The sequence below is a fragment of the Enoplosus armatus genome, chromosome 2, assembly GCF_043641665.1.
Source record: "Enoplosus armatus isolate fEnoArm2 chromosome 2, fEnoArm2.hap1, whole genome shotgun sequence".
NCBI lineage: Eukaryota > Metazoa > Chordata > Actinopteri > Centrarchiformes > Enoplosidae > Enoplosus > Enoplosus armatus.
In genome coordinates this window covers 16,732,864-16,749,734 of record NC_092181.1, presented here as the reverse complement: position 1 = coordinate 16,749,734, position 16,871 = coordinate 16,732,864, and the positions used below count along the sequence as shown (strand labels likewise).

Genomic DNA, 16,871 nt, shown 5'->3' with positions numbered 1-16,871 from the left:
CATCAAGCATAACACAAGCTGAAGGGCAAATTATGCCTGAGAAATTCCATACATAAATCAAGGTACAACTTTTAACCTGAAACGGTGGTTCTTAAGCGGTACCTCTGTGGCTGGTGTACTGCTGGTTTTCTATCCTACAACACACTTGAAACATGAGGGTGTTTGTAATGAAAAATGGCAGGGCTCGAGATCCTGATACATCCAGAACCACCACAATGTCCTGACCTGCAAAAAGCTACCAGCTTTAAACATACCAATAGTTCACCATCAATGTACAACCACTAGATGGCAGCAGAGAATCATGTTTAGGAAGAAAACCGTTTTGAGCACAAACGAGTTCAGCTTGTTGTGTCGTGTGGATTTATATAAAGACAGGGTAAGCATGAAGAGAAAGTGTAGAGAAGTAATGGCTGATGGCTAAATATAAAGGAAAGAAAATACCACTTGAAGCACCATATAACCGTACACACAACTCTGTGTGTGTGTAAGAGACAGAGAGAAATAAGTAATATGTAAATATGCTATTGTGACACTGAAAACTAATGTTCACTCAGATACTAAACGTGTCAGTGTGAAAGTCCAAGTAGATACAGCAACACTGGCTTTACGAAGCACTGCAGATCAGATCTCTTACTATTGTACCATGCAGCATTTCTAGTAATATATAATGAACGTGTCTCAGTAGATAGTGAAAATGTTTACATGCTCACAATGGAGGTGCTATGAATAATCAGATAAGAGTGATAGTTTGGATAAAGTCTTGGAGGTTCCCCATGTAACCTGAATAATGTGTATCAGAAAAGGATATGACAGAAGGAGAGCTAGACATCTCAGATATCAGACCTGGAAATGTCAGATCATACTGATGCGTCTGCTGTACACCAAGCTATACTGTTCTCACTGTTATATTCAAGTACAGGGTGCTATAATGTGATAGTACAGCATATGTGTCATATGTGAAAAAAAAGAGATACTGAACAGATACTGCATTCAGGGGCCTTCGTCTCTTTGAGACACAATACAAATCTTGGTGTGTTCATTAGAGTGTTGCCTTGAAGAGGTCATTAATGTGCTCTCAAAGTTGGGATATACCAGAGTCTGAATACACATGTGCTAAGTGTTGTATTTGAAAGAAAAACAGAATGCTTGCTGACTTACATCGAATTCATTGAGGGCAGCAGCCAGTTCTCCAATGCCTGCATGGCCGTGCTTCTCATCAGTGGGCGAGGTGGCCTGAGCAGCACTGGAAATGCCCCCTATGGCCTCCTGAACCTGCTTGAACACGTAGTCTCGGTTGGCACGTGTGGCTGCCACATCTGGGTGGCGCAGGAAGGCCTGTGAGGCCGTGTACAGCATGGTGGCGTTTTTCTTCAGGGCCCCACGTGCAGCCGCCATCTCATCTCGACACTGGGGGTCTTTCAGTTCCTGAGAAGGTGACAAAGGTTGTCAAGTAGGCATTAATAATCACTTATAGTCAGTCCTTAAAGACAAACCAGTGCTTATTTAAGAATTAGGAAACATCCTTCACAATACAGCAAAACAGTGTATTTCTCAAAATGTTCGAGTATTGCTTCAAGAGCTAAAAAAAGACATGGACCACAGACCACAAACTGATCCCAGTTCAAGAAATTTCCTGTGAAAACAAAAAGTTCATGTCCCATCTGATGAATTGGTATTGTTCCAACCACACAAAGTTAGGGCAGTGTCAGCAGATCTGCAACCCTAGAGCTGGATGGAATTCAGTTCAGTGTTTTGCTCTGGGACGTTTCAGCAGGGTGGATGCTTGCCAATGTGACACTTGTAGGAAAAATCTTCTAAAAGCGTTTTTTGGGGCCACACTGGGGGCCATGTTAAGTGTTATCCTCCTGGGTCAAATAAGCACTGATGTGGATATTTAGCTGATTTACAGTGATATCATGTAGTCATTTCAAATGCAGGAGACAGGCGGCCTCCAGTTACCTGCTGTCGTCGGGCTGCCACATAGTTAAGCTTCACCATCTCCTTCCCAAACTCCTTGAAACGGTTGGCCAGGTCCTGCTCATTGGTCGCATTCTTCACTCCCTCCAGGGCCTCCTCCACCTGTCACACACACATACACACACACACACAAATTAATACTGGATCTTTCAAAAACTTTGAGGATGCACCAGAAAACTAGCATGCATTGACCTATATAGCTTAATTCAGTAATAAACCATAAAGTCATAAATGTTACAATATACTGTAAAGTAAAGCGGTAATACCACACTTGTGTTTGGTGAAAATGAATTTTTACTCCTTTGTAATTGAAACCATGTTTAAAAAAGACAATAACCATTTAGTTGTGCAATTTAATGGGTCTCATTTCAGCAGTCTGCATCCCTTTTGCGGGTACATTCTGATTCTTAACTCCTTTCTATCCCTAATGAAAGCGACGCACAAGATGTAATGGGAAAGAGAGAAGAGAGAGAGATAACTTTTAAGTGGCCTTTGATGGCAGGGCTTATACTGGCTTGAGTTAAGCCCCTCTGTGGGCCTCAAGAATGAAGCTGGGAAAAAAGGACTCTGAGTGTGAGTGTGTTTGTGAGAGAGGGAAGTGAGTGAATGAAGATGCATGAAGGCCTGAGTTGGTTTCAGATTATACCAAGTGCATATCATTCTTTTTAGCACCCTGTATTAACAACTCCTCCAAAGCCCTGAGCCACTTTCAAAGTAAAGGACTAAGAAACCTGTGTTCTGCAAATGACTCTACAGTGAGTGAGTGGGATGGGTATGTGTAGTTAATCACATCAGGGCATCATGGTATGATATTAATACAGTACAATCAGATGTGTGTTCCCAGGATACTCCCCCATGCTTCATCTATATGCTAATGTGTGCAGAGGTTGTGATAAAAGCATACACTGCTTCTGTGGAGTATACAGCACCAGGGAGCCCTTTCTTTAAAATCTGAACACACCTTTAGGTACACTGTGCAAGACCTGTTAGACATATCAACACGAGTATTTAAAGTGCTCCAACTCACAACATGACCAGTAAGCACAACCTTGTGGCTTCATAACTCTATGAGATCCAACTGCAAACGCATTGCTGAACTGTTGTTCATTGGCAGGAGAACATAATATTTGTTTTAAAAATAAAGTGATGATCGCACTTACAATTTTAAGGTGAGACAGCAGCCTCATGACATCAGCCATGTCAGCGAGGATGAGCAGGCGGGTGACAGCAGAGAGCAGGGCGCGGGCAGCCCTCACCATGGTGCCACGTTTCACAGAGGAACACGGGTCATCGGCAAACTCTGACGAGGCAATACGCATCGTCTCTCCTGCAAGAGGGGAAGGACAGAAAGTGGAAAAGAGTGTCATGATTATAATTTACTGTAGAGCGAACAATATATTATTATCTGTATGTGAGTATGTGCATTTGTGTGTATATTGTAATGCTGTGGTATAAATACACTGCGATGACTGATTCTTCCTTGAATCTGTGTGTGTACTGTATGTAACCCATTTAAGGCCCACTACTAACTCCCTTCATCCAATTCAGAGCTCATAAAACTGTGGTGTTTGTTAGGAAAGAAGCCCCAGTTTGCTCAAAACCCACACAACCACAAAGATTTAAGAAATGAATGGGCTTGTAAACTAGAAGCCTTTCAGAATAATCACAACTGGTGAGCTCTTCCTCTACATAGTGTGCTGCAAAGTGGTTTAGTTATGACCTCCCTTCTTCACCTTAGGTCAAGTAATATTCCAGAAAGCCTTGATTCCGCCATGTCCATGAGAAAAACTCATCCCCTTCAGCTCGAACTAACTGAATAAAAAAAGTTTAATTATTGTTTTAGTAGATGTGTTTCTTTGTTTTAAGCAGCAACTATGACTTTTTCAGAGTTTATTTACCACTAACCATTTTATATATATTCTAAATAAAAATGCAAAAGGCTTCCCACTAGGAGCACCATGAATAAAAAAATGCAGAGCAAATAAAGCTGTTTGTCCTATGGTGATGTTAGTGTATAAACATGCACTAGGCAGGCACTCACACTGAAAAAACACAAAGGCAAACAAGCTCATGAACACACACACACACAGATTGTTGCTGTTAGTGCCATAAGTCTGTCTGGCCCAATGATGAGCCACTAAAGAGTGACACTACAAAGGACCTGATTACTGAACCTCTATGTGCTCTGAAATCAGCATCTATAATTTAATCATGACAAGATGAAGGGGTTTGGGATGATGAGGTCATGATGACAGAGGTCTGATGAGGTGAAGGCAGATTTAAGGGTGTTCTACAATTCACGCTGACCTTAACTAGGCAGATGATGCCATTTGCCTGGGGACACCTCTAGCTTCTGCTGAAGGGATTTTTGCAAAAATTAGATATTCTGCCAAATACAGTCAACATAGTATATTTCTGGCCTCATAATGCCATTAATATGAAACCGTTCCCTGATAACCTGACATGTAATTACATCCAACCTAGCAATAAAGTGGAGTGTAAAGAGAGGATGAGCAGAGTGCCCCATCAGCAGCCCACCTCTGTGCTGAAGAGCTTTTGAACATGCCCATCTTTTCATAATGGCATTAAAAGGTTAGTGGATGTGGACTAATAACTTTCATCTCCTATTCTAGTGTTGGTCTTTTCTCAAGCTTTTTCCTGGGAAAGGCAGGTACAGAGCTTGATTCATTAGTGTTTTTCAAAGGGCAGAGCCTTGCCATCGAAAGAATCAGAAAGGGCAGTGTGATTATTCATGAGCTCAAATGTACACATATGCAAAAATGTGCTACTTTAGTTCAAAACATGACCTGAAAATAGAGGACTTCTTCCATAAACTTTTATTCAACACAGCCTTCCTTTTTTTTTTTTTTGGCTCACATGCCGAACAAGTGGGAAGATTGATCTTGTCCTTTCTGATGTCAGCTGTGGGGATGGCCTGAATGGCAACAGTCTATTTCATGCCTCAAAAGAGCTGTGTGCCAACGCAGTCAAGTCAGTGTTCAACAGCACCAGCGGCCGAGTGGAGCTGACAGTGCAGGATGAGGAGTACGGACACAACACAACATATGCTGAGCTCCATTTGCTCTTTCTGCTGATGTAGTTATTGAACGAGGAATCCAATTCCATTCTGGGGACAAACATTTGACTCACATAAAGGCTCACTGACTTGCACTCAGTACAGAAAAGAAACTTTGGGAAGTGTGACACTGCCCCATCTGAGCAAGAGCTGCCAGAAAGTTTGGGCGTTTATTTGTCGAAGAGCAAATAGTTGCGATCATGCAGAAGTTCCAGTTGTTAACAAACATCTGGAATTTTTCAAATTGTCGCTAATGAGAATGGACATCTCTAATGTCTTAAAATTCAGCAAGGCTCCCCACCATCACAGATAGTCGAAGATTTAACGATGCATGACTTTAGGGTAAACAACTCCAGAATTTGGCTCATTACTTTCATGAGGCTGCATGCTCCAAGTAAAGCCCACAACTAATGGGTACTAATCTGTTATATTTAATGGATTTGCCTTGCCACTCTTGACTCTACATCTGTCTGAAGTTGTGTAGACATCTGACTTGTTCTGACATTCAGAGCAATATTTCCTCCATCCAATTTTATTTCAATTACTCTGCCTATGTAGCTTTCAACACTTGCAGACAAAAAGTTTGCACTGCAGTCCTTTCCTAGAAAATGGTGCCAGCGTGGGACTTTTCTTCTTGTTTATTATTATAAATATTATTTTGTCGACCCCATATACTGTATCTGCTGAATGGAAGGCGAGGACAAATATGAACAGCCTTATTATTGTAATCCAAAGCAATGCTGTTACAATCAATCTACAATCTACAGCCTTAAAAGTTACCATAACACCTCTGACTCAGTCTCAACAAAACAAATACAAACTTCAGAAAATAGGTTTTTATTACTATCACTAGTGAGTTATATTACATTGTAAAGGTGTTCGTGTTTTTGTGTCATATGTCAGATAGTCCTTCACTTGTTCTGTAATAATAGTGTCTGCACATTGCACTGACAACTTGTCCTGAAAATTGCAAGCATCAAAATTTAGAATATGTAGTTTAAGGTTAAGTTTCAAGATAAGAGATAGAAAGGTATCAGGTGTTTGCAAATATGATGTGTACATCAAGTTGCTCATTTTAAGATGATTCTATGCTGCCATTTAAGTAATTTAAAATGCTTCAAGAAAAAAAAAAGACAGACTTTTTTGATTTCATGTTAAACAGAACATGTTCATAATCGAGTCACCATCACCATCATTACAAAGAAATCAGACAAAGGACAAGGCCTTTTGGATAGGGCTACAGTAGGACCTCCCAGGGGACTGACAGCATATGGGCAACCCTTTAGTGATGATGGATGATGCTCTAGAAAGTTTAGAAACAACCCACAGTCATACACCACACCATGCTATAGATATTGTTGTATGAAGGAGAAAAGCAATAATAATGTTGCTGAGGGGAAAGGGGGATTACTCGATGTCTGGTGGCCAACAGCAGGGATATTGCACATTGACAATGCAGTTATATGACCAATATCAAAGCAACAAGCATTGTGCCTGCATAAGAACATTCAACAAGCTCACCTTGCTTACGAACATCCTCCACAGCAGCAATGAGCTCCTCCTTGAGGTCCTGGCTGTCTTTGGCAATCTGCTCACCCTTTTCCAGAAAGTTCTGGGTAGCCTGCTCAACAGACACTGCCAGGACATGGGCCTTCTTGGAGCGTCCCTTCTTCTTACTGGATGGCCCTTTGTTGCTGGTGTTCACCAGAGTAGTCACCTGGGAAAGACGAGAGGTCATGACAGTTGGTTGAGTAACACACAGCATGTAAAACATAAATATGGGTGACAAATTGCAGCTTTTGTCCATTGCCAAAAGCGAAAGTGTCATCTTGACTTTGGAGGTTATGGCACATTGCCACTGTGGAGATCAGACACTGACACTAAGAGCAACAAAAATGATATGACAAACACTTGGACACAACTGCAAATGACATAAAAGCAGGTATATATTGGATGATAGTTTTCAGTTCTTCAAGCTCACAGTGCAGAATTATGTTGTCTAAAAGATTCACACCAGTTGCATGGTTTGCTAATGTCACAAGCTGACAGTAAATAAACAAAACATGATTAAAAGATAAATAATAATCTTCATAATACTGAAACAGACACCAAGCTGTGTTTAGCTGTTTCCCAGCAATGCCAATCCAATAAAAAGATTTCTGCTAATCTACTTCTTTCTTTTCTCCTTTTCTGAAAATGTGCATCCCCTTATAATGATGGGAGTATATTTTATCTTGGTTTGGGAATGTATAGTGAAACATCTGGAAAATGCTTTAAACTGCAGTGACAAATAGTCATGTCTTTATCTATAATGTCGGCTTCCACAAGTATAATGAGGCAATTCATTCTAAATGCTATTACAGCTACAGAAACATGCTAAAAGCATCAATCAGGTACATGCTTCATCTTAAATAGGATCCACTGAAAATGTTTATCCTTCGGCTCAAGTAGGAGTGCTGTAACGTGCAGTCTGTCTATCAAGCTGTCCTTGTCATCGCAGGGAAAACATAACTGAAATGAGCCTTGGGAAAAAATGTCCATGATCTCAGCTTTTTTGGATACGCTACACTGCACAAAATCAATAGGATGATGTGTTACTGAATCCTACAAAATAAGCCTTTGATCTGATGGTGTTGGTACATTCAGCATTTTGCAGTAGTATGTTTTGAGGGAGAAATGTAATAAAATACTTTCCATTTCTGTATTGGACTATACAACCATTGATTTCTCCCCACAGCAGACAGTCAGTCACAAAGATGACATACAGAGGCATATGTTTAGTGCAAACATGATGTGTCGGTTCATGTTAATGATGCAGTAATGTTGTCTTAGGGCCACTACCAAAAAAAGACCCATTTCAGAAGAGCACAAGCCTCAGGGTTGAGAAATATCTGTTAAGCACTTGGAGAGAATCGGTACAGGCACTGAAGAAGTGGGTTTAGTTTTGACTTCTTCCACAAAAATGATTTGAGAAAAGAAACTATCAATATTAATTATATTGAGCCATAATGAAAGTGTCATTATCATCAAACCAAAATTATCGCCTCCTCTGAAAGGGAAAATCTTCTTACTTTGAAAGTAATTAAGAGAAAGCTATGAAACAAGCAATACGTTAAGCTCACTCAGCCTACAGGAAGAGCAGCAATCACTTGCTGCCCATCAATAATTCATTAAAGAGTGGATATTTCCACTGCTTGCTGAACACAATGACACATGTCTGTCTGAGGCCAGTGGGGAAGCACATGGACAGAATTGCTCATTACACGCTCTAGTCAGAGTTTGCTGTATGAGTATCAGTCTGACAGCATCTGAACTTGCACAATGGAGTGATATGATTAGTTTGCGGTATATATCAGAGGCTTTCACTGTGAAAAGCTGCTAAGAGCAAAGTTATGTCCTGTCAAGGCTGCTTTACTTAAGGGCTTCTAGACTGGAATAAACACGTTAATGATGTATGTACTCGCTCATGATGGATCCAGGAAAAGTAGCTCTGATATAAGCCCAAGTTAACCTTTTCAGTCTATGCTATTTAAAGTAGTTTAAACGTAATTCATAATGTAATAACATTACTTGTAGAATCTGTATTCAAAGCTGCTTTGACAACTAACTTTGATACATCTGTTTACCATCAGCTCATCTGCTCAACATCACCTTACACAGCTGAATGAATGCTCATTATGAAGTGCAATGGTGTGTTTATTTCAATCTAACTTTGTTGAATCAATAACTCATCATTATATTTACACATGAAAGCACACACAAACCTGCGCACGCAAACTCTCTCCACCTCACACGCAGACACACACGCACGCCGATGCTGGCTGCCCGCATAAAAGTGTAGATCCACAACTAGCGACAGACACACAAACACAATCACACAAATAAAAGCAATCTCCCTCCCAGTCTCTCTCAAGTTCTACCTCACAGAATACACAAAGAATTTGTGCGATTGTTGTTCAGCAAGTGAATCAACAGTATATTAATGTGTCCAGGCTGATTCAAAAGCAGCTAGTGATTTCTGATCATTACAATAGTCTGTTCCATACATCTGACTAACACAACCATATTGTTAAGCTAAAACCCAAACACTCTGGCTTGGCAGAGTCTTGGATTTGATACACCTTGTACTGTGGAAAGGAAATACTAATTTCTGATTGGCTGTCAGGTCTCTTCACATATCATATTTCAGTACATCACAAATTTAGGCAGCTGGTCAACAGTCAGTATGCTAGCTATCGTACCACTTCATGCTATGTTAGTAGGTAATTGTCACTATTGAAATAAACCTATAACTATTGGCTAAAAAAAGACTTTATCTTATGTTGTCATGACACACGTGAACTAACACACAACAAAGTGCCCTCATATACAAAACAATGGATAAGCTCCTTTCATGGCCTTCTTCAACTCAACATGGTGCATTATTTTCATTAATCAGAACACTATGTTGTGTGTTGACTCCAGCTGAACTCTTGTTATATGTCACAGTGTTGTTTTCGACAAGAACGCGATAGCCAGTCAAAGAGAAGAAAGGCACTGAACATGAAGCACAGTTTTACACTTAAGTACCTTACAAGGAGTAGATTTGTCTGCAGAACAGCTTAAATGCTTAAAACTGTGTGTGGTTGGATGTTTGATATGTTTTCATCAATGCTTACACTGTGTTTCAAAGAGTCCCATTAAGGTTCATTGCGGTGACTGCGGAGGCCATGGAAGGCGTCTGACTTCAATGCCATGTTAATGAAAACATGATTTAATTTGTTTAGCACTGTGCGTGGTAGCAACAGCACGTAATGTTCCCGGCCCTTTAAAATGGCACTATATTCTTTAGCCGTTCTTCAATCAAGCTGAGCAATAATTGGGGCTAATGACATTCATAAATTGGCTGCCCATACCATTACACAGTAGATCCCCTGCCAACAGCTGGCAACAGACAATGTGGATTAGAGGCAGCAATGTAAATATGTGTGCAGGAATGGGGATGGGTTTTCAATTGCTTGATGTTCTGTGTCCATTATATCAGCTCACTAGACGTGTGACCTGATTATGCAACATGTCACCTGGTGTGGCCATTTTTGAATTATAAAATGTGTGTTAGTAAATTATTTTTTTAAATAAAAAGGGCTGAAATGTATGCCTTTTGAGAAAGTTCAGGTGTTAATGGCTGTACTTTTGTTGCAGATATACAGTTATTACATTAAACTATGTCACAGGAAGTAAGAGGAATTGGAGGCCAAGATGACTGCAAACTTTGGATGCTGTTTAACTTCTATGTCTCCATAATGCCTTTAGCAACTCTTCCATGGGACAGAAGATGTTCCATGTTGCCTTATGGTTCTGCATGATTCATTTGCACTTCACATGCTCATTTATTCATTAACACAGGGCTGGGCTGTGCAGTACACAGAGATAAGGCTACTGCATGTGTCATGTAGCTTTCCACAGGGATTGACTCAGTCAAGTCAAAGTTTGTTGACGTTTTGTTCTGCAACAGTGACTTAAAAAGCTTGATGTATATTTAATTATGCCTGCAACAACCTCACAGCATGCGCTGAGGCTGATCCAGATCCAATTTATCTACCTTCATACAGATTTAATTGTGCTATTTCTATTGAAAATATCTTGCCGTCTCTGCACGCATATGCCGTGCTGGATATCCTCAGAATGAGTGTAAAGGAAATACAGTGGATACACAAAATATGGACTAAACTTTATCACAGCAGATATTTTGGGTTGTCACGGTAGGAAAAGCACAGATGTTACTAATAACATTAATGATGGCTCCGTTCTATTCAAGTGACCCAATAAGCCATGACAGTGTGACAGTGAGCCAGCAGGCACAATGCCAGAAGCAGCTATCGTATCATTTTATTATTTACACCTGTGTTTTTCTACTGTGACATGTCAAATGATCTGCCATGAAAAATGACAATTAGGCTTCATGACAATTAGCAGTACGTCAGCCTCCTTTATGCTGCTGGCAGAAAATGGTTAGTTTCAATTAATTACTGCTCTTTGTCAATGCAGTTTGTCTACATTTGTATTGCGATGTCATCATTTTCAAGACTGATCCTCTTCACGTGTTTGGGCACTGATGATTCAGCCTCTTTTATAGCTGATATATTCTGTCAACTGACAGTGAATACAACATAACCCACTGCTGTGGCAGGGTTTGTAATTGTTACTTTAGAATTTAACCTTTTGATGTTTTACATTATCTTGTCGACCCTCATATGCTGTATGGTATTACCGTCTTAAATGACTGGCTTTACTTTTTGAACACTGATGAGTTGAAAGGATAAAGAACAAGCAAGCTGACTGAAGAGTTTCACAGGCTGCTGTGCACAACCAGAAGCACAGACCTAGAACTAATTTGAAGGACCTACATAAATGGGTAGCAGAGTTTACACTGATTAGATGAAGCGTGGAAATCAGATTTAACAAACATCCCTGGGAGGGACAAACATTGCGGGGAGGAAAGACAGTGCTTTTGTTTCAGGCTGAATGACGTTACATCTTGAGGTCCTTAGACACCACGGCTTTTTGCCGTGGTTGCTCAGGCATCCACGTTTAATCACTGTCACTTTCACAAAGACACAGCATATGACAAATAGCCTGGCTGTTTAACTTTTGCAACATGTTCAGCACTGAGTGTCATCAAGTTCAGCCTATCAAGAAAACAGGGAAAGAATGCTGCAACATGATGTAAGCCTACAACACTGTAAGTAATGAGTAAGTTTGAAAGATAATAGCAAAACACACAGACACACGCACTGACAAGCTTACAAACACAACCATGCAGCTTTAAAAACACTGAGTAAATGTCAAATATATGTATATGAGTTTGTAACATCTTAATAAGTTACATTTGTAAGGTTTTCTACAATGTATTATGTACATAAACATACTCAACTTTGAGGTTGACTTTTCTCTGACTGATCGGTTTAAAAAAGAGAATTTAAATGAATAAATAACAAAAATGTGGGATGGGACTAAGAAAAAAAGGCATGGATGGGGTTTAGGCCAAACAAATTTCAGGGCATCTCCATTATAGTAGACTTAATTAAGATTATGTGATTTATCATATACCATCATATAACTTAAATCATCTGCGTGACCTCAAACGTAGTCCTTTACTTATTCCCCCTCTTTGGGAACATGTGGCCATTAAAGGGGAGAGCAGTATAGGATCCAACCTGTTCCCTCATATAGCCACGAGGCCTATTGTAGCACTGTGAAGTCAAATGATAAATGATGTCATAAAGCTATGTTGTGCATGTCATGAGTCTAACACAAAAAAAGTCCAATAGGTATTGAAATCCTTCAATACCTATTGCAAGTACAAAATAAAAACTGAGCACACAGACTAATCAAATGGATCCCTCAGGGAAGGAGGTGGAAACAAAAGTAGTTTGCAAAAAGAAATGAAGTGGGCCACAGTAATGTTTACCTAGTGCATTCAAATGTGCCCTAATACAAAACAAAATAAATTCAGTGTCTAGGCAAGGCAGCCATGCCCTTTTCTGCCAGCTGGTAATTGGCCCTGGGCAAGCCCATTTATCGTGTGTATTAGCAGCACTGCCTGAATTTTATGCATGACCACACTGGGGTTATTTCCATATAGCAACAAGTTATGTCATTCTCTCAGCCTTAGCCCTGACTACTCAGATACCACAATCTTTACTACGTAGACAACAGTCATATTGTTCTTGGATATTTGGTAGAGCATTAAAATCTTTGAGTTCGACTCCCATCACCACCCAGCAATGTTGAAAAGCAAAAAGCAAAGGATAGTAGCCTTAAATGACTGTCACAGAGGACTGTCAGGACTCATGGGAACATGAATGAGTTAACCGACTGGCTTGTCACTATTACTTAAGCCAATTAAACAATTGGCTTTCACTAAGCATATGAAAATATCAGCCAGCAAGTACAATCTTTACGATAGCTTGAAGACTAAAATATAGAAGTCTGATTATGGGGCTTTTTTCTTCTTTATTCAAGAGAGTGGCTTGCACAGATTTCCTGCGCTCTAGCTTCAGCCCTTCTCCTTGCACCCAGGCTGCTTCTGGGCACACGAGAAACATCTGCTCTTAGATTTCTGCTCTACTCTCTGATTTTTTTGTGCAACAATCCTGTCAAAATCCCACAACCAATAGAACAGGGTATTTAACAGGGTTCATCCACTCCCATCCTACAGTATTACATGTACTAAAAGAAAAAAAGTTGGTTCCGGTTTGCATCATTAAAATAAAAAATGTACTTGTGGCCCTTGCCTTTGGTGGTCCATGTTGAACTCCCACTCTTAAGTCACAAAGGTCACTTTGTTTTCTGACGGGAGGCCGGTGTGCTATACAGGTACTATTATATGTGGCTATTATAGTAAAAAGTATGGGCACTGGTATATTATAACTGCCCTTTTATTCCAAAAGAAAACAAGGGAAGTACATATAATATCGCCATGGAGGGCTGGAACCCAGTTAGAGAGTAACAGCCTGTACGGGACGCTCTAAGAAGTAAAGTGAACATGCCCGCATCGTGGCAGGGATCTTTTCATTGCACCTGGCAATTTATTGGTTGGAGGATTTTGTTATTTCACAAAAAATCAGAGAGCAAAGCATAAATCTGAGAACAGACATTTCATGAGAGGCCAGAAGCAGCCTGAGTGCGAGGAGGGCTGAAGCCGGAGCACAAGCAACAATATATCTGAGTGCAAGCATACTGTTTGAGCAGAAGCAGAGCAAATCCGGGTGCAAGCAGGGGCTATTTGAGTGCAAGGGCAGGGTTTTGAGGGAAAGCATTACAAAATCTGAACATGAAATCAATAAGTCATGCTCTCAAATTGAAAGACCACGCTCTTGAATAAAGATAGGACAAAAGGCCCATATCCGATCTGCAGATTAAAATGATATGACTTGACATACATTAGCGGCGGGATGGAAAAAATAGTTAAAAGGGGAGGGATAGGGAAATTTGAGTGCAGCCGACCTGCACACATGCTGCAACAGTTTAAAACATTTCATTGGTTGTGTGCTGCCTGATGAGAGGAGAATTAAAATGTCCCAGTTCTTGAGGGCGAAAAATGACACACTGAAACATTTGGCTCATTATGTTGTTATGTGCTTAACCACAGAGGTCCTCCACACATCAGTAAATGGTGCTTTTATAACATGCTATGTTACATGCTGTGGTTCTCCAGGGGCAGGATGTAAAGTAAGTAAGCCATTGCCATTTCTCACATGAATTGTTATTTATTGCTCTGTAAAAGAATTTGCACACTTCTTGCATACCATGTGTACACAAGGTTTTCTTAAGCAAGCTCAGCGGATTATGGAAAAGTAGAAAATGTAAATACAGTATAATGTGAGATACCCAATCCAAGTCAAATGAAGACGATGATGATTGAGTCCAAATTAAATGATCATAGTCTAATGCACATTCTAAACTTTTTTAATGGCTGTTTATCCTTTATTGTGAAAAGTTCCGATATTATTGCTATAATCACAATTTATGATGTGATGAATTCATTTTCAAAATTCATATTCAACGTTACTTATGTGTTACATATGTAATGGCCTGGCTTAAGGATGGCTGCTCTGGCACTGTTGGAGGGCTTCTCCAATGCAGTGCTTCTTCTGTGCCATTTCTCTCCACTGGGACACTGGTGGAGGAGATGTAAGTATAAATATGCAGCAGTTGATTAAGGATGTGTCTGCATTAATCTATGGCTAACTGTGGAAGTGAAATTCAGGCTCATGCATGTGCACACAATCATACAATGAGTGAGATTTATAAATATGAACAAGGTGTATGCACAGCTTAATATAGCTGATGAAAAGAGTGTGCACGCATATTTCTGCATTTGCGCAGCATTTTAGTCTTGAATCTACACAGTTTTATGCATCTGGCCACAGGTGTTGTCTTGCAGCGTTACTGCTCTTGCTGTGTAATGTAAAAATGTACAGTATTGGCACTGTTGCAATTTACAGTAACTTATACTTATTTTATAAGAAGTGCACACGTATACTAGTTTTACCGGTGATGTCTCAGGGCATGAGTGCAGGGATGCACAGGGGTTAAGGTGACAGTCCGCAAAAAAGGTTTTAATCATTACAAACAAAAACTCTGGCAGCTGAACAGATTCAGCACTTGTCATGCTACCAACTACAAATACACATATTGACATGGCAAATATTGCACGAAATGCATGTGGACAGCTGATTACTGTGAATGTGCATCACAGGCATTTCCTGGGTCAGCACTCTCCCCTAGGAACATTTTCAGATGTTCCTAGGGGATTGTGCAAGGAAGGAGACACAGACACACACAGCAATGACCACTGAGAGACATCAAGACACGGTCACTGGGTAAGAAGACACAGGACCACAGAGGCGCAATGAGAACAAATCCACAAAGATTTCTGAGCCATACTCAAGCAGACACAAGAACACATTTGCAGGGGACTCTCATGCCAATTTGTGTGGGAGGAAAGATGATGATCTAGTAAAGCAAGAGGGGGAAATCACATTGACATAGATTGGCTTGTAATTCCATTAGCAATGGCCATGCCATGGTCACTTAAAGCATATAACTAGCTTGTGCACTGTTAATGCAATGGCAGAGTACTCTGTCATCTTGTCCTGAATTAACACTCCCTGCTCCAGCAATACTGTAAATATTTCAAACACATGGTGGAGAAACAAGCTTAGCTGGATTCATCTAGTTTCTCGTGGTTTCCCTTCACCCAACCGTGTCCAACTCCATTTATTTTTCACACCTTCGTCATCAGCAGTCATGTCTCTGCCAGAATGTATTATTTTAGCCCCCATTTTTAAATTCTACTCAAGTATGCAGTATTTTACACTGCAACTCAGATATGGAAGCTCACTGCCGATTTGATAACAAGTATTTGCACATTATTGGACACTGACATGTTGTGCTGGATTGATACTGAACAAAAATTGTCCCAAACAAAAACCCATGTCAAGGGGTTTGCATACAGATTTAATTGATCTACGATGGACATGCACTGGAAATCCAGTGTAGTGTTTGACAGCCTTCTCTATTTAACAGAATCAGACAATGTTTGATTTTTTTTTTCTTGAAAGCACTGGGATATCAAAACATTCCCATCGTCCAACATTCAGGCTCAGATAGGAAACAGTTAACTGGTAGTTCGTAAGTGATTATACTGCGGCAGTGGTGAGGTTAACCTTTCCTTCGGGCCTAAGGAGTTGTTGTGCCTTGCCCTCCCATTTTATTGCTGATCAATAGTATTAAATGCCATGCGGCCTTTCCTCTCCAGAGCACTGGCCAGTGGACTCTCCACTCAGTAGTAAATCCCTGTGGCTCTGCGTAGCCATTCAATTTTCCGCCTTCAGCCTCTGAGACCCGCATCCAACGGATGAGTGATGCACTTTAACTGTTGAACATTAGGGAAGGACATGTGCCTGTGTTGTGCATGTGTAACTACACACATGCATGATCATGCACACCCATACACAGCTCCTGAGAGATTCTGTTAAACTTTGGCACCCTCCTGCAGTTAGTGATATACATAACGCTTCCTGTTTAATAATTGATGTGGCCATTTATGCCCATGTGTAAAGTGGATAATGTATGCAAAAGCTCAGGGGACAAAAGCGAGAAGGGGTTGTTGTCATTTTTCCAAGTGGGTGAATCAATCACCTGGCTGTGAGAAGGACAATATAGAAACCTGTTTGCACAAGATGGCTGCTGTGATGGCTTTAGGCCATGTTAAACACTGAGTGTTCACCTAGTGTGTAAAAGTAGAAACAATACACATAACTGTACATCC

The 16,871-nt window shown here is 40.4% G+C and overlaps 1 protein-coding gene across 4 annotated transcripts in view; it reads right to left on the bottom strand.

The window, feature by feature from the left end:
• The window catches only part of ctnna2 (catenin (cadherin-associated protein), alpha 2), a 258,619-nt gene that overhangs the window by 225,515 nt on the left and 16,233 nt on the right, over positions 1 to 16,871 (bottom strand). For 3 of the 4 annotated variants that reach the window (XM_070914353.1, XM_070914379.1, XM_070914363.1), the window contains exons 2-5: positions 6,575 to 6,770; positions 3,138 to 3,304; positions 1,960 to 2,079; positions 1,159 to 1,425 (exon numbers count right to left, since the gene is read on the bottom strand). In XM_070914353.1, the coding sequence (XP_070770454.1) occupies positions 1,159 to 1,425; positions 1,960 to 2,079; positions 3,138 to 3,304; positions 6,575 to 6,770 (750 nt within the window). The remainder of the gene's footprint in view (positions 1 to 1,158; positions 1,426 to 1,959; positions 2,080 to 3,137; positions 3,305 to 6,574; positions 6,771 to 16,871) is intronic. The other variant, XM_070914371.1, reaches the window with a different exon arrangement.